This window comes from Nipponia nippon, unplaced genomic scaffold (assembly GCF_047370975.1).
Source record: "Nipponia nippon isolate SJK-2023a ecotype South Korea unplaced genomic scaffold, ASM4737097v1 scaffold_3, whole genome shotgun sequence".
NCBI classification, from domain to species: domain Eukaryota; kingdom Metazoa; phylum Chordata; class Aves; order Pelecaniformes; family Threskiornithidae; genus Nipponia; species Nipponia nippon.
Window position 1 is genome coordinate 86664602 of NW_028262347.1, and position 24182 is coordinate 86688783.

At 40.6% G+C, this 24182-nt stretch overlaps 1 protein-coding gene across 3 annotated transcripts in view; it reads left to right on the forward strand.

Moving 5' to 3' along the window:
• The window catches only part of PRKG1 (protein kinase cGMP-dependent 1), a 513542-nt gene that overhangs the window by 346177 nt on the left and 143183 nt on the right, over positions 1–24182 (forward strand). For all 3 annotated transcript variants that reach the window (XM_087766550.1, XM_009466038.2, XM_087766551.1), the window contains exon 5: positions 7552–7615. In XM_087766550.1, coding sequence (XP_087622676.1) covers positions 7552–7615 — 64 coding nt within the window. The remainder of the gene's footprint in view (positions 1–7551; positions 7616–24182) is intronic.

The following is a 24182-nucleotide window of genomic DNA, read 5'->3' on the forward strand; positions in this document are numbered from 1 at the left end:
ATGAGAGTCAGTTGCAAACATCTTTCATTTTCTAGGCATGGTATTAGCATCTTGTGTGAGATAATGGGTTTTGTTTGACTTTATTCTGCTGCCACAATGATGCATTTGTAGTTTCAATCGAGATGCAGAAGCAGAAATGGGGCTTGGTGCACCCTCTCCGAGATTGTCCATGCAGGCTGAAGGGTGAGGGTTCATTTCCCATGAAATCTCCCAGAGAATGGGAAAAAAATTCTGGAGAGAAACTCCTTGACAGTAAACTGCTTTGAAGAGATAATAATTACATTGCAAGCCAAGGACAATTTAATTTTGGCTGTATTGCGAATGCAGGATCGTAGAAACAAAACACGCAGGGTACAGGGGTGTGAGGCTTCTTGCAACAGCTATTATCTTTAATAACCTATATCATAATGTTGGAAAAGATGGGTGAGTTGGAAGGTACAGAAGCTTTCCTTTAGGACTATAGGTATAATTTGATTTGCAAATATGAAGAAATACCAACTGCTACGGCAGAAAAAATCCCATAACATACTCAAACAGTAATAGCAGGTATAGGTTTCCTCCGTAGGCTGGCACAAGGGCAGCACTGCTGCACAGTATGAATCCTCTGTCTTGAGATGAGTAACCAAAATTGTGCCTGCTTAAAGTTCAGTGATGTTTCCAAAGTAGTTGCTGCTGTTGAGCATTTGTAGCTCTTTGGGAGCAATTGTCCTTTTCAAGATCAATAATCTTGAGTGAATGCATGTAAAATGGGTGAAGGGGTTTGCATACCTGCTAATTTCTCTCCTTCCCTCTCATCATGACAGCAACAATTTAATTTTTTCTAAAATTGTACAATCTGCCTGATGACTGCAAAATGAGATGCAGTAGGAGGGCTGTCTCTGATAATGAACTCCTGTCAGGGAAAGACAGGGATTGACAGAAGCAAGGGAAAATAATACTCCAGAGTACCTGAGCAGCTTATTGAACATAAACAGAGCCTGGACAAAAATAGGGTGTGCAACTTCATCCTTTTGTGGTCATTTTGCATGCCCTATGTGCGTTCCCCGCAGGAAAATCGGAGTTTTGGCTTTATGATGCCAGCAGACCACTTCATCCATTCATGTCACTATTATCTTTTCATCACAAGAGGAAGAAAATGCAACCCTTTGTACTTGCTTTACTTTAGTCTTTTGCTCGTAAAGAAAAAGATCAGTTCATTTGCTTTGTGCATCTCTCCCGTTTTCACACATATAGCAGGTCTTAGTATATAACCAGATGCCTGGGAGAAAAACATGTACTACAAACCCCTTTCAGGAGTTTATTCACCAGAATACGGTCTGTGTCACGAGTAGGAGAGCTTTAAAAATGTAGCTATAATATTTTTAACCTCTCTGAGATTAAAAATTGCAAATTATTTTAATGCTTTTGTAGCTTTAGCACAGCAGACAAGTTATCTGCAGCACCTGCAGAGCAAATCTATTCTCTCTTCCTAAAAGTTGCATTGTATGAGCTACTTTCAAGGCCAAACGTAAGTGTAATTAATGTGAGCATGAGTGACTATCGCTCTCCATCTCCCTTTCTCCTTTTTCTCTAATATTCTTTAAGCTAAGTAAAATGTGCAGGAAATCGCTTCAGGAAAACTAGCCTTGTCTTACCAATTACATTTGTAGTAGGGTAGGGATTGAGTTGCTGGAGAACTAAATAAACTTTTTCTGAACTTATTTTCTGCCACTTCTATTGTGGTGGGTACTACATATGAAAAAAACCCAACCGTTTCTCCTCCAAATAATATCTATTAATCTGGTGGAAAAGAGGAATTTATTTTGATGCAACAATTTGCAATACAAAATGAATATACAACTCTCACTCCACACACTTGCCGCTCTTGCACAGAGGCATCCAGCAGCTGTGTTGGCTTCAGGCACTACTTGCAGGTGTTCTCACTCTTCGAAAGAGACTCCCCATCCTACCACCTCTGCAAAAATTTTTGCGTTTTCTCCCCAGCAGGCTAATACACGGTCCAGTCACTGGATGATCTCGGCGCTCTGGCATTGCCGGGCACTTCCAACACTGGATAATCCCCATGGCATATCCAGGCAGCCTGGGAGGTGGTGCTGCTGATGATCTGAAACTCAGCGTGCAACTTGCTTACCAGGATGAAAATGCATTTTTAAAGTCCTGGAATGAAATGCCACATATGGGACGATGCAAAACATAGAATCAGGTCTTGCTGTGTGCTTCTGCTCTGTGCCTTCTTGGCTTAGGTTAGGGTTTATTCCATAATCAGCACTTTTTTTGCTCTGTATGGCTGTATTAACATACCTGACAGGGACAGGATCTGTCCCCTAAGATATAAGTGTGGTGTAGAAGCAAGAGAGATTTTTTATATTTTCTTTCTGAAACTATCTTCTACAAGATCCCACTTTCACTGTTACCAACCAGATCTCAGGACAGATGTCAATACGGGAAAGGTGGGACTATGTAGGTTTCTCTGCTGCAACGAGTGCCAGTTTAAGAAGGCAAAGAGAAGACAACAATAAAGACTGCACAGTAAATTTTTGTAAACTTTCGTGAATAAGGTGGCAAGCACGTTTCTTAGTTCTTTTTTTTAAGGTCAGAGCCAGCAGTCCCTACCTGACACAACTTGATGGCCAGTGAGTGGCTGCCTGTACATAGCATTTCCAGCTTGAGTTGTTCAAAATGTCAGTTTTTGTGAGTATCCTAAGTCAAGCCTCAGCTTCTGCTTGGTAAGATTTAGCCTCAGTTCTTTCAGAGCAGAGCGACAGTGCTGTAGGAGCATCCCAAATGTGGCAAAGCGAGGACAAAAACGTTAGCGTTTTCCAACCTTCATTCCAGTTGGGTGCAAAAAAAAGAGTTTCAGGGAATGCAGACAGACTTAATTTCCTTTTACTGATCTGTTTTGATTTTTAAACTATTCTTACCCATCTGGCCCAAGGCAGAGAACAGTGACAACAACTGCATTTGTTACGGTTCCAGCCAATAATAAAAGATAAAAGGTTTGTTTCAGAGTTAACCCACGAGGACCATCTGCTGCCAACTGCAAAGCTGGATGAACACTTTCCATAAACACCCTTCAAAAGTTTGGGAAATGCATCTTGAAATGCATTTAGAAAGTGAAGAGAGCTGCTTTTGTGTTGGGCTGAGGACAGAAGACAGCCAAGGACCCTGCACAGTTTTCATGTGTGTCAGAAGATAAATGTCCTGTCAGAGTGCTGGCATCTGAGCCACTGAATATATTTTAGGGTAAAATCAGTCCCCTGGGTTACAGCCAGAATTATTTGGAAGCCCTTGCTTGTTTAGTACAGGAGTAATCCCATGGGATGAATCGAAAGGATGAATCGAAGCGTTGCTAATGGGGGATGTTGCTTCTACCTAAAAGTTGAGAGCAGATCACCAGGGATGGAAACCTAACCTTTCACGCCTCCTTCCACCACCTTCAGTTTGGGCACATCTTTGCTTCTGTATCGGGACGGAGATCCAACGTGGACATTTTGACACAGCTATTTTCCCTTATTTTGGCAGCCTCTGTTAAGCATGTTGAGCTCTCTGTGAAAACGTGTCGCTTTCAGAGCCAACCGAAATAGCTGCTCTGCCGTTCCTGCAGACAGCAAGCAATTCCCCATGGTGCCCTCACCAGCTACAGGGACTGCCGTCACCTACAAAATATTCCGTAGCTGAATAGCGTGGAATGTAGCCAGCAAAGTCACCTCTCCTTGCCAGCCTGAGTAGCTCCTCCACCAGTGCAGCTACTTCTTTTTGTGCTCAAAGGGGAGTCTAACGAGGCTTGGGGCAGGGAGACTGGAGAAGGTCAGAGGTTGCTCCTCATCCTGTTACCCCTGGTGGCAGTCACATATCTTTTGTGGTAAAGCATTGTGATGTTTGTGGATTGATTAAAAAAAGAGATCAGGTTTATTGGCATTTGCTGTTAAAACTCAATTTCCTTAAGTTATGGATCTGGTTCACCTTGTTGTGTGCTACCAGCACCTTTGTAAGGTGGCCTGGAGGCATCTCTTCATGTGGACCTTGGACTGTACTTCTGCAAAGCGGGCATATAAATAGACATAAATAGTTTGGTAGAAATACTAAGAAGAGTCATGCATTTTAAACTTTGTCGAGAGACATCAACATTAGATACCAGAATACCTTTTTTCTACCTGCAACAGTTGTTACTATATAGAGTAGATGATATGGATGTTTTAAAAACTTCATTGTTGATGGGTTTTAAGAAGCAGCTGGAGAAGAACTTGTCAGAGGAAGTCTGGGTTTGCTTGATCCTGCTTTGTTAGGTACAGATCCTGCATTGCTAGGGACAGAGCAAGTTATTTCTTGATGAGATTAAGCTGCATTTGCTGGGATTTCATTTGCTGGGATTAATGAATGCATCCGAACTCAAATGCTGAATGTTCTCTTGTGTGTATTTTCAGACTTTTTGACAAATTTCACAAAATTGTGGAAAAAGGAATATAATTTTTTTTAAATGTTGCTGTGCTGTAACATCTTCAAAGATTTCCTTTGAGTCTTCTCCTCCTGTTTGTCTTCCTAGCGTATGTTTTCTCAGTTGCAGCAATCTGCTGTACAGCTGTTTTCCTCTAAGCTCTCCCTTTAGAGCTGACGCTTCGTTTTCCTTTGAGTGCAAGTACCCACATGGAAATAATCTCCAAAACATTGATCTTTGTATGCAAATCTTTAAATAACACAGGCAGATTTTGGGGGAAAGCAAGAATCTATTTTATGAACCTGTTTAATGTTGTCATGGAGAGAGTGGGGGTCTATTTTTATTGACGTGGAGAATCAAGCCAAGCATTCAATACTGTCTTATACACTTGAGCATATTTTCAGATCTTGTTCTTCTGCCAGTGTTATCATCAGCTCTGTTGGCGTGAATTTGTGACATCTTTTAACAGGTCAATAAATGTTTTCTCTCCACTAAGCACTTGTTTAGTACAGGTTTCTTTGGTACTGAAGTGATGGGCAGTCCTGTAAGACCTCTTCTTATGAGACCCAAATATAATTTGGCTGTGTTGTCCCTTCTACCTGTTTAGAAGGATACTGGCCCATCATAAACCACCATAAATCTGTGATATTAATTCTGTAATTCTGTGATGTGATGTAGTTAAGGTTTGTTTTGCCAAGAAGTTGATTTTCCGGTTATCTGCTCTATTGCTGTGTTAAAGTTGTAAGCATTTGTCTTGGGAAACTTTCCTTGTTTACTTAGTATCCTAAGTTTTCAATAGTAAGATTTAGAATTTGTTCAGAGCTCATATACTGTTTCCCTGTTTCTCATGCATTTGGTCTATAATAGATGTCTTCCACTACCCTCCCTTGGATTGCACAGACATAATTATCTGTAAAAAATATGCTGTGATGCATTCTCCCCCAGTTTGGAAGTGCAATGGTGCAACCACAGAAAAATAGGCCCAGATGTCTGGGAGTATTATCTTCTATCAGTTTATTCCTCATTTGAGAATGCTAGAGTTGGTATAATGAACTTTCATTTTATAATTAGGCCCAGACATCATATAATTCCTTTTTAGTTGCTTCTGTTTGCTCTTGTTACATTGTGGACCCATGTGTTTCCAGTAAAAATGAGTGCTTCCTAAGGAAAAAACAAAAGACATTACTGAGAGCATGAATGATCATATTTTTCTGCACTTAGTTGGCCAGTTCTGTCTTGTAATCAATTAACACATTCAGCTGAAGTTTGGTTTGGTTTTTTTGAGTTGTTTTTTTTTTTTTTTAAACACAAATTATGAAGGCTTCCAAACTTTCTAATTCCACTGCAGCATAGCATATGTTTAAGCTAATAACAACAAATTCTGCTTTAATTGTGCTCACAAATTAAGTTCACCAGGCACTTCATGCTTGGCCCCAGACAAAATACTGGGTTTTGCTATTGAGCCCTCTGCAAGGTCTTTGGACCTCCCTTTGCTTTTATGGGTGGATTTTCTCTGGGTGCAGAAGCAGCCACCAAATTGTGCATCCAGAAAGTGTTTAGAGCTCATGAAACATAGGTGGGAGATTACCCTAAAGGCACCTGCCAGGACTTGCTCTCCAGAGTTCAGGATTGCAAAAAACATATGGGTTTGGTTTGGGTTTTTAGCTCCCCAAAACATGGAGAATAACTTTTATGCAGTTATGTGATTCGAAGTAAAAAGTGAAACCCTGTGTGAAAGGAAAAAACATAATTTGTTTTGGGTTATATTTACCTCTCAGCAGGGAACTCCTCCCAACAGCCCCCTCCCTCCTCGCTTTGCACCTGATCATCAGTGTTCCTGAAATCAGAGCAATGCATTGGGGATCTCAATGTAATATTAGGAGCATAGGACTATGTTTACACCATGTAATGGACCATGATAAAGCAACTCTTGAGCAAACTGTTCTTGGAAATAGCCTTGGTAGAGCTGTTATCAGCTCAGTCCTAGACTTGGGCTAACATTTCATGTAGACACATTGCTAATTAGTCTACCAATGACAAGCATTTTTAATTAAAGCAGGTAGAACTCTGCTTTCCTGCTTCTGGAACGTACATTGTGTATATGTGTTTCACTTATCATCACGGGGGAATATTGGTGAACATCAAGTTTTTATGAAAAATAGAGAATGAGAGACCAAGGTATTGCAGAATCACAGACTGTTTGAGGTTGAGAGGGACCTCTGGAGGTCATCTGGTCCAACCCCACCTAGAGCTGGTTGCCCAGGACCATGTCTAGATGGCTTTTGAATATCTCTGAGGAGGGAGACTCCTTGCTGGGCAGCCTGTAAGGTAGCGGAAATACAGCTTCAAGGTCAGGGTTACTTGCAGGAGATTTGGAGACCCAACTTCATATCACTCATCCTGCCTCAGACTGAATTGAATCTCAGTCCTGTGGACCCTGAGCCAGTGGGCTCTTTATTGCTGCATCGACCTCTCACCTTGACAGGCAGGTCCAGCCTGGCCTGGGAGACCGTTGCTGAGGGAAACACTACCAAACAAGAGGAAAAGTTGCCTTTTTGGCAAAAGAAAACAAACAAACTTGAATGTAAAGTTCCCAATGAAATCTTCAATAATTCTAACAGTCCTTCAATGCTGTTTTGTTGCTGACCCTGTATTCTTCGTGGCTTGGTGCTCTGCATTTGTTCTGTCTGTGTGTGGTTTCAGTCAGTCTTTTATCTGTTGCTGGTTAGAGCTGATCTTTTCTTCCTTTTTTTTATTATTTATTTCTGGTGGGATGAAAGCAAACAAGGAAAAAATTTGCACAGTCGTACATGTGACTGAGCAAGTTTGCAGCGCAGATTAATTCCAGTAAATCCTTAATTGATTCTTAGTTGATTACTAGCTTTATGAGTGGTTCTCCAGATGTTTACTGCAAGTGGTCTCCCATAATCACAAAATACATCTTGGCTGCTAGAAGAAGATGAGATTTCCATTATATATGCCACTTTTCTGGGGAACTCTTGTTCAGCCCCAGGCGATGAGGGCAAAATATGTCTGGAAGATAGATGAGAGAAATGCAGCTAGATTTATGACTTGTATAGAGGGATCCATTAATTGAGGTTTCTCTTGTATTGCAGTGTTCCCACATTCCAGAGCCTTCCTGAGGAGATACTTAGTAAACTTGCAGATGTCCTTGAAGAGGTAAGTGCTTTTAATTTTGAGAGCTAATGAGTTCAGAGTCTGCGAGCCTTCTGGTGGCAATATCCAGGCTCTTTTTTCCAACAGAACAGCTTCACAATTTTGCTCCCAGTTACAGTTGACTGTTCCAGCATGTCGAGACAAGAAGAGGAGCTGTGTGAAAAATGAATCCAGTTTTGAACAGGGCTTACGTATTTTTAATTGGATTTCTATCCAATTGGGGAGCAAAACAACCATTTCCTGTGGTGCGCAGAAGGGAAACCTTCTTCTCCAGGCCCTGGTTCAGTGGTGGAGAAGGGGGGGATGTGAAAATACCATCTCCTTTCAAATTTGATGGGACACTCGTGTTAGAGGGCAATATCATGCCTTAAAGGAGGTGTCATGGAAAAGCTGCTCCCATAAGAGTTAGAGCAGAGAGGGGCAATGTAATAATACATGTTGAGATACTTGATGGTCCGGGTGGAGTTGTGCTTTGCCTGCCTGGCTATAACTAGTATCTCATTAGTGTTAGGCTTTTAATGAGTCTTTATTTAAAAAAAAAAACAAACCAAACCAACACACCAAAAAACCCCAAACAAACGCCCCCCCCACACACACACACCCTACCCCCCCAAAAAAAAAACCCAACCCCCCAAAACAAACCAAAACCCCCAACTTTGCCCTGTAAGTGAACATGTAAAATGGATGTAAAATATTTGAGTTGCATTGCAGGCAGTATGTCCACATGGTTTATTCACATAATGCTCTGTTCTGGGCCTGCAGAATTGCATGTGATTAAATATTACAGAAACTGTTAATAAAACCTTTCAAAATGTAGCCCTATGTGATTTAACTGTGGGAAATCTCTGTGTACAACAGTATTTTATTTCATTCCTTGTTGGTTTTTCTCATACATGCCTTGCCATCATGAACGACCCTAATAACTATGTTTATAGAAAAATGTTCATGTGTACCACCTCTGCCACTGATTTTAAGAAACGGTGCTGCTGACATTCAAGTTAATTTTTTTTTTCAGAGCATTGATAGGACATTGTAACATCTTTGCTTTGTTATTTAGTATACAAATAAATTTTATAATCCGAACAAATCAGCTGTTTGTCATACAGAATAATTGCATATTCATAGATAAGCTTTATTTCCTTTACTGCCAGAGAAGTGTTCAGATTTAGAGAGAAAAGGCATTATTAACTCGATATGCTATGAATTAAATTTGCCTGTCTCAAAACCGCATGCCTAACCAGAAACAGAAAGTTTAATTTGCTTGGATCGCATAACCAGCATTAAACTCCTTATCAAGAGTTAAAGAAAAGAATAAAGTCAGTAAAACTTTCCAGGGATACTTAAAGTTTCATGGCAGGAGAAAAAAAAAATGAAAAGCATTAATGAAGAAATGAGGCATGAAAGCAGCATCTGTGGGGATAACTCTGTACCATTAGGGTGGATGCTATGGCAAGAGAGGCTGGTCATCCCAGTCTGTACTGGGATATGCCTCCCAATTTCCTACTTGGAATCACCCGTGTTATTCCCTCTGGTTTTGTCTTTGATTTAACATATCATATTTTACATAAACTAAAAAAAATAACCACTCTACTATGATACTATACGTTTTGGATTTAACAGTATCCAATGTATTGAAACTAAGCATGAATAACGTTATCCTCTCTGTTGCTGTAACAAGGATTGGATAAAAGTGACTGATTTGGCACAGTTTGAGGCGGGGAGGGAACTCTTAATGTCAAGATTTCATGCAGTTTTTCTTTTGATACAGTGCTGTGAATAATGCAACACTTCTGTCCTACATTCTTTAGTTAAAAGTTTCTAGAAATTATTTAAAATCCAGAAGCAAGAAAAAAAAGCTCGTTTAATGGCCCATTACCCAAATCAAACTTGGAAATGGCATTATAAAGACAGTGGGGAGGAAAAAAGGTCAGTGTTTGGTAACATAATTTCATTTCTAGAATTGATGGAAGTACTACAACAAGTTCCTTGGATAACTCGAGAATTAACAAAACCCAAAGGAATTTCCTTTTCTCTTGCAGTGGCTTCTGACCTATACGAGATCACTCCCATCAATGAAATTGCTCATAATTTATATATGTGAGAGTAGAAACAGGTCTATTGAGTTCAGTTTTAGCACATTCAAACCCAAGCTACTGTTATGCTGTGTTTTTGCCAAGAACTCTTCTCCCAGGAATTAGCTTTCTAGGGCCATGATTTACCATGTTTCCAGGCCCTTGTTCTGGGGATGGAGGTTTCTCCAGCTGTAGATCGCTGCAGTTGACACCAATCTCAAAGCAGCTTTAGGTTGCACCCCTAGCCCCAGTCCCAGGATTTGGGAATCACTACCCTGGCACAGCTTTTCCCAGCATCCAAACCTTCTTCCATTACGTTTTTAAATTATATTAATATTTATCAACATTGCATATTAACAAACCTCAATGTAATGTATAGCTGACTTTATTAACATATTTTAAACCATTGGGTAACAACTGTAGTGATTTTTCACCACAGTGGGAAGCCGAGCATCTCTTCCAGCACTGAGGTTGATTTAGTTTGGTTGTAATCCCATCTCTGCATTGTTTATCCTCATGCTTGCCAAACATAATGCATGAGACAACAAGTAATATGTTTCTGCAGCTCGAGACTTAATTCTTGTATTACTTGAGTTTTGGTAGCTTAGTGTTTTAAGGAGATGAGGCTTATGTCTGCCTGTAGGACAGTCCTCTCACATCATTTGCAATTGCCCAAAACCCATTTGATGCAAAGTTCCTGAGAGATTCATCCAAATTATGGGGTAGGACAAGAAGAAAGACTTAAATTAGGGGATGTTGAGTCAAAATAAATGCACAGGTCAGCTCAGCCTCCACTTCACATAAACTAAGCTATTCGCAGGGGGTTGCTGTTTGGGAGAGGCAGGGAACCAAGGGCTAGTGGTGCTCATGCTGTGCAAGGGATGAAGGACCCAAGTTCATCAGTTATTCTGTACAGAGAACAGTTTTTATCTTTTTTTTTGTAGGGTGGTGCATATCACCCCACGTTTGCTGTGTGTCTGGGATGCGAGAGGCAACACATAGCACTAGAGGCTAGAAATTTTAATAATGATATTTTTAATACTGTCCCCAATGTTTTCCTAATTTTTCTTCCTTAGTGACTGCTTTTTCATATTTTTCTTCAGTTGAAAAAGCCCTTCTTGACCTCCCTCTGACTCTTCAGGCATCATGCCCTGAGCTGCTCCTTCTTAAAAAGCCTGTTTCCCGATACCTCTGGCCACTGGTGTGCGTGCTCACAGCTGCATTGCTTAACAGCGTTAAAATGGTGGCAAAATAGTTTCACTGTACCATATTTTGGTTAAAAAAAAATCAACATGTTTATGTTTAAATATTGGAGGATTAATGTAGTTGGAAAAGGTAACAGCTGCCAGGATGCTGCTTAAACACAGCTGTGTGCCTTACCCCCACCCAAGTGCTGCGTATCTCGGATTAAATACCTGTACTGGTATTTATTGTGTCAATATCTTTGCTCTGGATGAACACAAATCTCCTTTGGAAAACAGTAAAAGTGCCTTCTTGCACATTATTTTTATTGATGAAACATCTGAATAATTTTAGTTTCCTTGGGTAAAAGAGGGGAATTTGTTTGCAAATTGAAAGACTCACTGTAGATGATTAATAGCTAAGCTTAAAAGTCCTTTTTGTAATAAACCTGAAAAACTTTGTGAAAATGCAAAAACCTGACCTTTCTTTCCTCACTTTTGAAGGCTTTGAAACAATTTATGATTGTCTTTTCTGATTATAGACTTTCTGATTTTCTTAGAGTTAAAAAAAAAAAAGTCTTTTTTTCCCCTCCATTAGGCACCTTTAATATGCACCAGTTATATATCACAAAAATAAATGGATTTTTGCTACTAAACTTCTTTTCTAAGAATATGTAGCCTTAGCATTATGGCACTTCATTATAATGTGGGCAGTTTATAACAGAAAAGAACAAAGTATTGATTTATTTTTATTTAGGAAACTACAGTGCATCAAAACACCCATAGAATAACTTAGAGCAACTGAGGTGCCATCCACGTGCTCCTGGCACCTGGGAATGGAGAAACTGGTGTCTGTAAGGACTCGGGGGTATTGTCAAAAGCCCCGTGGGTCATGGCACTGCTAATATTACCTGGACAACATGCATCTATTTTTTCACCCAGTGATTACCTGGAAGGTACTAACGTTGCCAGTATTTTTAGTCTTTAAAGATTAACTCCATTTGTTCAATGAAATTAAATCCTTAAGGGAGGAGGATGGCAAGTCTGTAAGAAGTGGATCAAATTGCCAGGAGCTACACCACAGGCGAGAGAATAAAAAAGGGAATTTACGGTCATAGAGGAGAAAAAACAAACAAAACCCCAAAGCACCCAACCTCTAGTATAGTTTCTCAAGATGTGAATCCTCATGGTAAATGTATAGGTGCTTTGTCTGCCTATACCACAGCAAGGTGCCCATAGGATATGCGTTTGCCCACTGTTAAGCACCTTTGCTTTGTCTTTGCAGTTAGGAGGGGGAAAAATCAGACGAGTGGCACTTGGCCAATGGAGCAAGGGTGGCATTTTCCCCTGCTGTGCTCACAGTCGAAGCTCATCGCCTTTTGGCTGTGTATATGAGAACAAGTAGGAACCGCTGGAGACGCACATGGGGTGGCAGTGGGTGGACCTCCTATCGGTGGCCTTCAGCTCTGACCATGCGTTTGGCAGAGCTTTCCAAGAGCTCAGCAGGAGGAATCAGTACTTCTGGCAGGAGGCAGAGCAGATGCTGAGAAAAGGGAAACCAGTGGGCAGGCAGAAGCACAGTTGAGCTTGAGAAGAAGTTCAAAATGTCTGGAGGAAGAGGAATGTTGGTCCGGGGTCTGTATTCCTGGCATGGCCAAGGAGGGAGATGAGCTAGTAGCGGGCATGGGCAGTGCTTGGAGACTCTGGGCTGGCATCTCCTTCTCTCTTTCTTTTTTCCTCCTCCCCCCCTCCCCCCTTCTTTTTCTCTTTGGGGCAAGAAATAGGGATTTATTTTCCATCTTGAAGCTGGTTCACTTTCTGGTAGCCTTTGTCCTCTTTCAAGGGTATCCTCTGTGTCGTTCAAATGTAAAGCTTATATCCTTGGAAGATTTATATCTAAAATCAGTAGCTCAGGTAATAATAAGTATAATTAAGGTTGGTTGACCTTGTCTCTTTTGAAACCATTTCCAGTTGCTTATGATTTTGATGACTTATCTATTTGATCTAAAATTATTCATTGCTGCTGCTGGCCTACAGTGATTTGTCTAATTCTTTTTTTCCCCAACTCAAACTACTAATCCTGTTTCAGAGAAGGAGATTGCTTTGCCCATATGTCAGGGGTGGACTTGTTATCCGCCTGAATATCTGTCCCGGCTCTGTTGAGTTATGTAGGGCTTTCAAGTTAGGGGAAAGGGGCAGGAAATCAGAGAGCCTGGGGGAACTGGAGAAAACTACATGATTTAAAAGTTTGTAGTTATAAATACACGGGAGGGGGTTGAATTAAGGTTTCGTTGGCATTTTTCAACTCAAGCATTTTCTAAATCCTGTGTACTTGACGTTCCTTTGCTGTTTGGGATTTAGCGTACTAATCCATATAAGATGTTATATTTATGAATCTGAGCAGTTTGAGCGACAGAAAGCAACAAATGCAATTTCAATTTGAATCCATATAAGATGTTATATGTATGAATCTGAGCAGTTTGAGTGACAGAAAGCAACAAATGCCATTTCAATTTGGTTACCAAAATACTGGAGATTCTTTTTGCGTAGATAATGTCAAATCTAAACTACATCAAATGGTTCTTCTTGTATATTGTGTGTCCAGAACTCTAGATAGCTTTGCCGTATATATAGTATTGCTATATGTATAGAAATATATGTAAATAGTATTTTATGATATATTGCAAATATGTAATATTATATACGCAATATAAAATAGATATTTAAATAGAATATAAATATGACTAATTGCCCTAAATCAAGTAGGCAATCTACTTCATTAACTAGTCCTAGGTTTTCCTTGCTGTAACTGTACAGTTTAGCTTGGGAGTGCATTAGGGCCTTGGGACTGCCATTCCCCATGTCTCCCAGTGTGCATTTTGGAAATTATTTCACTAGAAGCGTTGATACTTCAAAATTTTAATTTAATTTAATGCATTACGGAGGTTCAAGTGCCAGTGATGTGCTTCTCCAAACCCAGGCAGCTATGATTTGGCTTCCTCATTGATCCCAACGCATATATGGTCATAGACAAACGGCGCTGCCAAACTATTTGAGCAGTACAAGCGAAGAGAAATGTGTTAAATACCACAGGTGGATGATGCCAAGCCTGAAATCTGTGTTCTTGCAGCTCGCTGGCTGCGTGCAGAGCACATCTTGGGAGTGTGATCTCAAAGTGCTGAAAGCACGGATCACAGCGCCTGTCTGCAGCCATTTCATTAACGCCACTGTAAATTTATGTGACGAGGATTGCTTGACACTCTTTTTTTTTTTTTTTTCTTTTTTTCCCCAATTAAAGAATGAATCAAACAAGACACGAATGGTAAAAGAAAAACAAAATTCGTCTCTGTTGCTAGTCATGCAGGTCCTGATGAAGAGCAGCAATCTTGGAGAAAGTTTCTTTGCATAGTTCAGCTTTACAAGCTGGCTTGGGCAGACCTGTCATGTTTTGCCAGCCTTCATGCGAAGACGCCAACCATCCTTCCTCCACATTGTAAAATTAATATGGATCAGAAATTCTTAGGATGCCTCCATTTAATTAATAGAGTCTGAATACAGTCCTCCTTTTATGTAGAATTGCATGGCAACAGTGAATAGAACAGGAAAAATATGCAAAATTAATTAGCTTTCAATATAATTAGTATTTTTTTTCCTGCCTAAATAAGACTGAGGATCAGTCTCGGGTAAAGGAAACCAGGTCTAATATAATCCTTTGCTGATCCATCCTGCAGGTGACAACTACCATTACGTAGAGCTTGATGGTAGGTTCTGCCTGGACCAAAGGTGATCAGCAGCAGATAAATATTGATCTGATTTAGAGGCACAAAATAGATCTGAGGGGGAATTCAGGGAAGAGTAAACTGTTTAGATTAGGAAAGAGTTATTTTTATTTCAGTATTTATCTTTTCTGATTAAAGCTAGCACTCTGTTGAGGTATATTTACCAAAGGAGCTATGGGATATAGTTAGAGAAGTGCTGCCTGTGGGGGCAACAAAAGAGATTCAATCACAATTGATTCAATCATACATGGACAAAATTTCAACTTGATTTGTACTTATATTAATTTTTCAAATGACATTCATGAAAATACAGCTTTGGTTTTGCAGGTACTCCAGGAAAAAAGCTGTTTGGGTCTGCTGCAAATAAAAGGCATTAGGAAAATAAAATGCAGTTGGAAAAAATGATATGCAAGAGTAAAATAAGTACTCCGTTGCAATGTGTAGAGCAATGGAGCAGAATAATATCCTCTTCTCATGTCATTGATGAATTTTTTCTGGCCTTTAAACCTATGGAATATGTGTGTATGTATAGTGCACATATGCTGTATTTTCCACTACAAATCATAGCTGTTCGAAGAATTAAAAGCAATTTCTTCCAGTCTGAGAAACAAGGAGTGCTGATCTAATTGGAAAATATCTCTGCCTCTTTCAGTTTTTATCACAGTACAAAATGCAGATGAAATACCTAAATCTAATTCTAAAAGATATTAGGGAGAAAGAGAAAAATGTGGTAATGTCTCTGTACAGGATGATGTGAGGCTGTAGTGATGCTCGCTTTAGAAACTGCTCTAGCACTTGCATTGGGAAAAAGGTGCCATTTTGACGTAAGTTTTTTTCCTTTTGGTTTTCTTTATTGTGGGCACTGACCATTTAAAGGCAGTTATAAATAAGCTCATGCTTAGTTACCCCAGCAGAGTAAAGAATTTAAATATTCCCTGATCCCTGCAGATATCTGTCAGGAACCTCATCATCCACATACGTATTATCACGGTCATCATGATTGCTCTGTTCTTCTGCAATGGTAGAAATGAAGGAGGTGTTTCTTCACACAGCAGTTAATAGATCTGCAAAACTTATTGTTAGAGGGTGATGCAGGTGGAGAAAAGCTTTGTGGGTTCAAGAGGACATTTGAAGCATCCCTTGAGATTGCTGAATTGAGATTCTCAATGCTCAAGCAGAGCTTATGGGCTCAGAGCAAGACCAACAAGGATCTAGCAAGCTCTTCATACAAGTGACAAAGAAATTATTAAAAAAATAGGGAAAACTTTCTAAAAATACAGATATAGGCTTTACTATAAAGATGGGATTATTAGGAATATATGAGATGGCAGTATCTCTGTCCTTTCCAAAATATAGATACATAATGAACATAGGGAAAAGGTTCAGCATCCATATGGCTGGGACTTCGAATGAGTTGTACATGATGTGTCTTGGGGGGGGGGAGGGGGGGGAACCCAAACCAAAAAAACCACCTCACCTGTGCAAGGGCTGCTGAGGTTGGGTCCCTGCAGACCTGTGCTAAGACTTAGCTGGATTTAACAGTCAAAAAAAAAATCTATTAAAGATAGCAGGATTTGTGCTGAGAAGCTCCTCTGAATGCCAATTTTCCTTTTCTAGTTTACTTGGGCTCCTTGCTGGTGGTAGGTAAGCTCTGGTTTGAACCATTGGTATCAGTGGAAACTAGGGGTTGATTCACCCTTCAACAAGCCCCCTAATCAATCAAGGGGTTACTTCTCTGCTCCAGTTTGTGGCAGAGGCAAATGAAGGATCGGGCTGATGCTACTGAGCAGAAGTGGGGAGAGGGAGTGGGACAGGACGTCTCCCTTTGGCTTAGGCAGGGTGAAGTGGACCATATAATTGCAGCCTCTACTCAGTATAAAGGGCAGAGATGATTAAAGGGCACTGATGAACCAATGATTACAACCATTGTTTGCAAAGAAATACCTTAGACCTCAGATGTGAATATTTTTGTGTACAACTAGGGTGATCCTTTAGTGCTGGATGTAATTATCCTTTTTTCATGTGTATCTCTAAAATACATTACACTTGTGTTCTGCTTATCACAGGAATGTTTTCTTTAGAAACAGCATAATATTTCCATCTTGGCAAGCCTTGGCAAAACGTGTTAAAGGTTAGTTTTGAAATTCTTTAAGGCATGTTCATCTTTCTTGGGCTCCCTTTCTGTTCAGTTCCCATCCCCGGGCTGCAAGGGATCTGTGAGGTCCTGTGGGCATTGGCGTTGCAGGGTTTGCTGTGCTATGCCTCCAGTTTAGCAAGAAGTACTCTCTTGTCCCTGATGTACGGTGTTCCCTACCGAGGTCTTGGCTATGTCCTCCCTTGGCTTTTAAAACCTTAGCTGCTGCCCTTGCAGTTTTTCTGAGACTGGTCTTGTTTCCAAGTTCCTCTGCTGACCATACAGGCCAGCTGTGTCCTTCTCTTGCCTTTTCTCCACAAAATCTCCATTGCCTTTTCCTCCCCATCCCTTCCACCATTTATCATCAAAACCCTTTTTCCTCCAATGAAATGAACACATGTGACGCCATTTCCCTGACTTCCACCCCCTTGGCATGATTAACAGATTCGGGCCTTCTTGCAGTGGGACCTATTGGGTGTTTGCAGTGGGTGCAGCCGTTGAGCAATGTAAACCTGCCGGTTGCAGAGGGCTTCTGCCAAAAACGCCTTGCAGTCAGAGAATTATGTTCTCTTTTTAACTGATTTTTATGAAATGAATTTTAAAATCTCTCAAGAACCAGCTTGCATTTACACTGAAAATCCCAGCGGCTTCACAGGGATCTTTTTTCGGAGGCTTTCCACAGGGAGCCAGATTCCTCTGGAGACAGCAGGAGTTTATTATTATTCAATTTACTGTCAGAAGTACGGCTGCCCTTTTCTCTGGGCTTATTTCCTAAACCACAAACACAGGATCTGGGTTGTTTTTTTTCCAGTGCAAATTGTAAAATCCACTGAAGTTAGGTCAAAGCACCCCAGCTGGAGAATTGCATCCTCTACGGCTATCCAAAGCATGTGGATATACGTATTAATGTAAATCTCCGTGAGAATCCCAGAGGACACTCAGAAATATAGAAGTTTGGGGTCATAAAGAGAAATTTCCTGAGCTGCTAATGCAGTATGGTAGCTTGCTATGCTGTTGCGGTGCCACCTGGAGAAGCCATAACCTGCTCATTAGCATCAAATATTAGCTATCCTGTCTATTCAGCAGCACCCAGCAATAAAGATGCAAAAGCTGGTGCTGGAGCCTGAATTTTCAAGTGCGGTGTTTGTATTGCAATATTTTTTTTTTATGTATCTTCCAAAAGAGTTTTATAGTTGCCTGTTTTTCAGCTGCCTCTTGAGTAGCATCATCCTTTCCAGTTTATTACACTGTCCCCCTGCATTAGGCATCCTTCTCTCATTAATAAACACCCCTCAGCCAGATCAGTGGGTAGAAAAAGCCATTCCAGCAATGATGTAGTTGATCAGGGCACATGGCAACAGCAGCATAGTGAAACAGTTTCCAGCAGAAGAGAAGAAAATACCTGCAATGCTGCTTTGACCTCCAGTATTTTATTTTCATTATTATTTTTGGTAGCAGTGGGTTGAGTGGATGTTAAAGTTTTCTGTGATAAGTCAGTGATAAGACGCTAATTTATAAAGCTGCTGCACTTGCCGTCGCCGCTCTCAGGTTGTGCAGGTTTTTGGGCATAAGCATTTGCTCTGTGACAGGTTGGATTAAACCCAGCTCTGGCCTATCTGGAATATATTTTTATGCTCTCTGTAAGCGGATTCTTCAGACAGTCTGTCACAGCTATAAAAGAAAGGGAAAAAAAAAACCCAAAACCAAAAAAACCCCATGAAATTATTTTTGTTCGTAATCTTAGATGTTTTCCAGGGTTTCATAGATATGAAAAAGAGGATTTAAGTAAATCGTAATTTATCATTTGCACTGGCAGATTTGCAGACTGTCGTTTAGAAACATGCAAGATGGATGTGGGACATCAGGGAGGTCACAGGATGCAACTCGGGAGATCCAAGTAAATGTCTCCTCCGTGATCCAGCCATGTGCTTAATTTTCCCATATCCATTAGTTCACTATTTCCAGTTTTAAGAGGCTTTGCAGCATACATTTGGGCAAAGCGCACGTGCTTTCTGTTTTTCTATGCATTGTATTTGTTGCTTTTGCCTGCAAACAGGTTGGGGCCAAGGGGCTGATGGTTGCTCTTCACTTCTCGTGTTGGGCAAATACAATATATTTAATTCAAATTGAAATATAATTCAAATTTGTGCATCTGGCAGTTTCTGCTGCAGCCGATGTGGCTCAACTCAAGACCTTCTTCCCAGCAGTGCCCTGAGCCAAGGCTGCTGCTGCCCTTGGGACATGGGTAATGCCTCTGGGCCAAAACCACTGCTGGGATATTTCCCTTTCCATCTGGATAAATTTAAAATTGAACTGGAAAATCTGGATCAGACATTAGGTAAGAAATACTCTTCTAAAAGTCCGTTTGTTTCTAGTGATGTAAATAGCAGCAGCACGGTAGGGCGCTGTCTTGCTCTAACATGATGGGCAGAGTATAGATTCGTATAGCAAATGCTTCCATTTTAAATATAATAATAATAATGCTTTGACTACAGATTTAAGATAAAACAAAGCTGTATAATGTTAATGAACTACACCTATGAAAAAAGCACATGAACATCTCTAACGGTCCCGGTTCCTCCTGCATCAGCCACCTAAGCTCAGAACTAGCAGCCTGGTTTGGACAGAGAGTGTCTGGGGCCTGCTATCAGAATTAAAAAGGAGCTTTTCTGACAACCTGAGCTCTCTCAGCCGCTTAATGATTACCAGGATGGATCTCCCCATTGATGAGGTATTTGCTCAGTGATATGGCTTTGTGCAGGCACAGGGGAGAAGGAGGCTGGGGGCTTTGCTTTTGCGGTGCCGGCTTCGTGGGAAGCCTGTAGGGAGAGTGTGCATGTCTCTAGTTTGCTCAGCATTTCCTTCTGTGAGTTTATTTTAATAGCAGTTGCCAAAAATCCCTAATTTTAACCCACGTATCACTAGTTAAATAAATACATACATACATATATAGGCTAATTTTGGTGGCAATGTACCAAAGAAACGAAATCCAACCTTGTGCTTACTTGGAAATATTCAGTGATTTCCAGTCCCTGACCCTGAATGGTCTGAAGCAGAAAAATTGAATTGTTTCTAATAAAGCTCCTTTTATCTGTGAGGTGCAGACAATGCACTTTTATCTGTAAAAGCAGAAAAATATAATTAGCAATTATAGTAAAAAACAAATATTAATTAACTTGATGGGTTTGGTTTTCTCGTTGATTCAAACTTTGTTCCGCTGGTTTCTCCTATACCATTGCCCACAGTGACACCTACTGGCATTTTGAACAAAGCTGGCCTGCAGGCTGTAGACTCATGAGCAAGTCGTGCCAGAGACTAACTAGGAAAAATGAAGAGAACAGTAAATGTGGTCGTGGAGACACCTGTGGCCAGCCAGGTAATGGCCACCAAGCTTTGAATGCTGGCCTTCTGCTCTGCTCCGGGACATTAATCTTTGAGTCTTCCTGCACCAGCTGAAGAAGACCCTCTAGCAATGGAGCCAGTCATAAAATCCCAGCTTTGTGCTAAGCAAAAGATCAGGCATTACAATGGGGAGATCTTCCTGCCTTCCCCAGACCTTGTTGGCTTCTCAAAATACACCCTGGCTGACAGGTGTTTCTTTTTTTCAGGGAATTTATTTTCCTTGGGAAATGAACTTACAGTCATTTGAGTAGCTTTCATTTTTGTGCCTGTATATTATTAAACATTCAATTAGGGTCTTGGGGATATATTTGAACTAATTTCTTGTTTCCTGCTATTGGTGTGGTATTTGCAGTATCTCCGAGTTGTAATAATAGTAATTGAAAAGTGTCTTTATGATAGCACAAAGACATTTCACCCTTAATCCATGAAATAGTAGGCATTGGATGTCCTAATGGATAACCAGAAGACTAAGCCACTGGAGGATGGGAGAAAGACATTAGAAATGGAGTTACTGGTGTGGTAAAATTGAAATGGCCTTATTTCCATACTGCACAGAATGCAGCAAAACACCATTTAAGATAAGTTTTCTTATTTACATTTTTAATACCTTGTGGTTTTCTGTCCTTCTTAATAGGGAATTTCCCATGAAGCTTCCCAAAGTGGAATTTCTTACCACTGTAGGGGTCAGATCCTGTCTACCAGACTGGGCTCGTAAGGGGACATGAGGCCAGAAGCGGTAATGGGTGATTGCAGGGCTACCCGCTGATGCATAAGTTTATCAGCCACTAGGACAGACTGCTTGGTAATGGCTAAGTCATCCTCCCGTGCCGCCTTTTGCTGGAAATGAGATGTCCTTCTGGAGGAGAAGCTTTTTGGTTTGACTGCGTATGTGTTGTCAGGTTAGATGAAGGGGCTTTTGGTTTTGGCTTTATGTGTTTATGAGGTAGCTGATGGTTTCTTCTGATCCTAAAAAGGTATGAAATTCAAAAATGTGTTCCTAATCTTCAGAGCTTCCAGGGAGCTGAGCACAGCTTGGAACTTCTGCCTCTCACTTGAAGTCTTTGGGGGTTATAGAAATAAGAGCATAGGACTGTATTTGGGGGTCATACACAAGTTTGGGGGTATATAGGTTCAGACCCTGTAGTAACAGAACAGGGATGAAACTCCTCATCTCAAAACATTGTCACCTGAGGCGACCAGTTGTATAACTTAGGCTTGGAGATGAACCTCTTCGTAGAGCATTCCTGTAACATCTCTGACTTCAGTACCTTTTTTGGAGCATCCCTTGAAGGAAGGGTTGAACTGGGACGAGCTCCATAACCTGCTGGTTCCTAGCAGATCCTTGCCTGTATTGCAGAGCCAAAGGTAGCACCAGTGCGGTGCCAATTGACATTGATAACAGGTATCTGGAATGAAATCAAGGTGTGGGCTTTCATAAAAAAAAAAGATCTCATGATCAAAATGTATAGAAATTAAGTATGATAGCAGAGAAATTAGCCTCTAAAGAGCTTACTTGGACCAGAAAAATGTATATTTCTTCAAGAATTTAAAAGAAAATATAAAAGAAATAGAGATGTGTATCATTTTGGACTGTGCATAATGCAATATTGCTGTATTGTGTCGCAAGGTGTATTTAACCTGATCTTTCTGACCTTGGAGCAGAGTCCTGGTTCATATACTTTCTGGTACAATTTTAAGCAGCCTAATAACTATTTAGGGAACCTGAATTGCTGGCATAGCCCATAGCATAAGGAATTGGGGCTGACATAGTTTAATCTTGTGATGCCCTCTCCTTCGTTGCTTTGCCTCCCTCACTGGTGAGGGGTTTGGAAGGCAAAGCCTGGTCCTGTAGTACGTGCCCAGCAAGAACTCTAGGGGGGATTTACAGGTTTTCTTTGCACCACTGAAAGTCAGATCACGTCACTCCTTCATTGCTTTCTATCAAGTGGAAATACTAAAAATATTCAGACCTAACTTACCAGCATGGCAGGAAAACTAATGCTATTCTCATTTAAAAAAACGAGGAGAGTTTTGCAAACATGAGGGATGGTGAAGAAGTTGGCTATTTTTTCTGAAAACGTTTTTTTACATGAGATTACTTGTAGTCAGATCTCAGAGATGCATTGTGGACAAGAAGAAAACCCAGCTTTGCAATGGGTAAATGCTTGTTGTCCCTGGTATTATGCACCAGATGGGAGGTGAAGGGTCAGAGCGCACTGCGTCCCCAAAGCGTCCTGCTAAATGCACTAAAGAGCACTTTGATCCCCTTCTTGAGTCATTTGATTCTCCATCAGCAGCGGGCAGCTTTGATAACAGATGCCTAGCATCAGAAATGAAATATTAGCCGCTGTCACGCTGCCGTATGCTTGGGGCATGTAGCACAGAGAGGCTGCTTCAGTGTTCATCCTTGAACTTCCCCCAGTTGGGTCCCAGTGCACAGCTGGGCTGTCAGGAGGTTGCCTGACCTCAGCACAGCTCACTGCATATTTGGGTATCCCAAAAAAGGGGGGAAAATCCCCCCTGAAAGCCAGCTACATGTTGGGAAGGGCTGAAACTCGGCTTCCTGCTTGGCTACAGGCTTCTTGGGATCAACCAAGTTGTCTTTGGTTCTTCATCTGAAAGTCATTGAAAAAAGGCAAGAAGGGATCTCTTGCTGGAGATCTGTGTCCTTCAGATACCCTTCCTCCATTCAACATTAGACTTGTGCTGAAAAATAAGACCCTAAGTATCTCAAAATTAATATAAAATGAAAAAAACTGACTATATTGGTAATTCAGAGAGAAGACAAGTGCAAAAAATAGCTCATTGCTGGAAAAACTTATGATACCGCTGCATGTCCTAAATCAGGGCATCAGTGGAACAGATGTGCTCTCCTCCTCCTGTCCCTTCTGATTTCTGTCCACCGTAAGAGATTGGGAAATGTAAATAACACGGCTGTTACCAGCACATAGTTTTATGCTGTTCTTTTACCAGGATGAAGGTTTTCCTTGGCTGTGTAGAAGTGGGGTTTATTAACTGTGATGATGGGCGATACCATCTCTTTTGCAATAAGGCTTGGTCCTGTGCTTGTCTGCTTGTAAATCCAAATTGTAACTTTCCAAATTCCTTGTAGAGAAAGCCACAAAAGATACAATTCTCTGTGCTTTGGAGTTCAAAAAAACTCTAGTGAAGTAATCTCTGGATCAATGTGCTGTCCTTGCCCAGTAAGGAAATAGTCAGCTGTCCATAAGCAGTGCTGCGTCTTGTGCCAAAAATCTGACCTAGATTACATTTCCCACTGTCGGTCTAGTTTTCTTTTCAGGACTGATACTAAGATGTACTCAAAAAAAGCTGCTTTAAAGCACAAAATAGATGTAGTCAATCAAATATTTATGTCTGGTCATTGCATGAGAGATTGATGAAGATATTACCATTGCAGGGTTAATTCTTGATATGCTTTACCTTTTAGTAATCTAAACTTTTACCATGTGTTTACCACCTGAATTCATAATGTGATTTTTTTTTTTTCTTACAGCTTCATGTTTCATTATTAGTTGCGCAAAAGCCTGGAGTAAGTTGTAGGCAGTGGAAAGGTCTGGTAAAATTTTCTTTGTGATAACTTCATAGCAAAGTTCAAATTGATGTAGCTGGAGTTGCATGAGCCTATTTTAACAGTAATAAATCTATATTAACAGTAATAAATACTGAATTCTGTGCTTGGGGAGGATAGTTTGCATTTCTATAATAAAATATAGTTTTTATCTGAATTGGGAAAGTTCTGTTGTCAAGAAGACAGCTGCAACCTAGGTTAGGGTGCATGGCTCAAGACAACTTCTATTTCATAGAATCATAGAATCATTGGGGTTGGAAAAGACTTTTAAGATCATCGAGTCCAACCATTAACCTAGAGTTGTCAAGTCCACCACTAAACCATGTCCCTAAGTACCACATCTACCTGTCTTCTAAATTTCGATTGAGGAAAGTTGTTATTGCTATTTAAAATACTAGAGCTTTTGGGTTTTT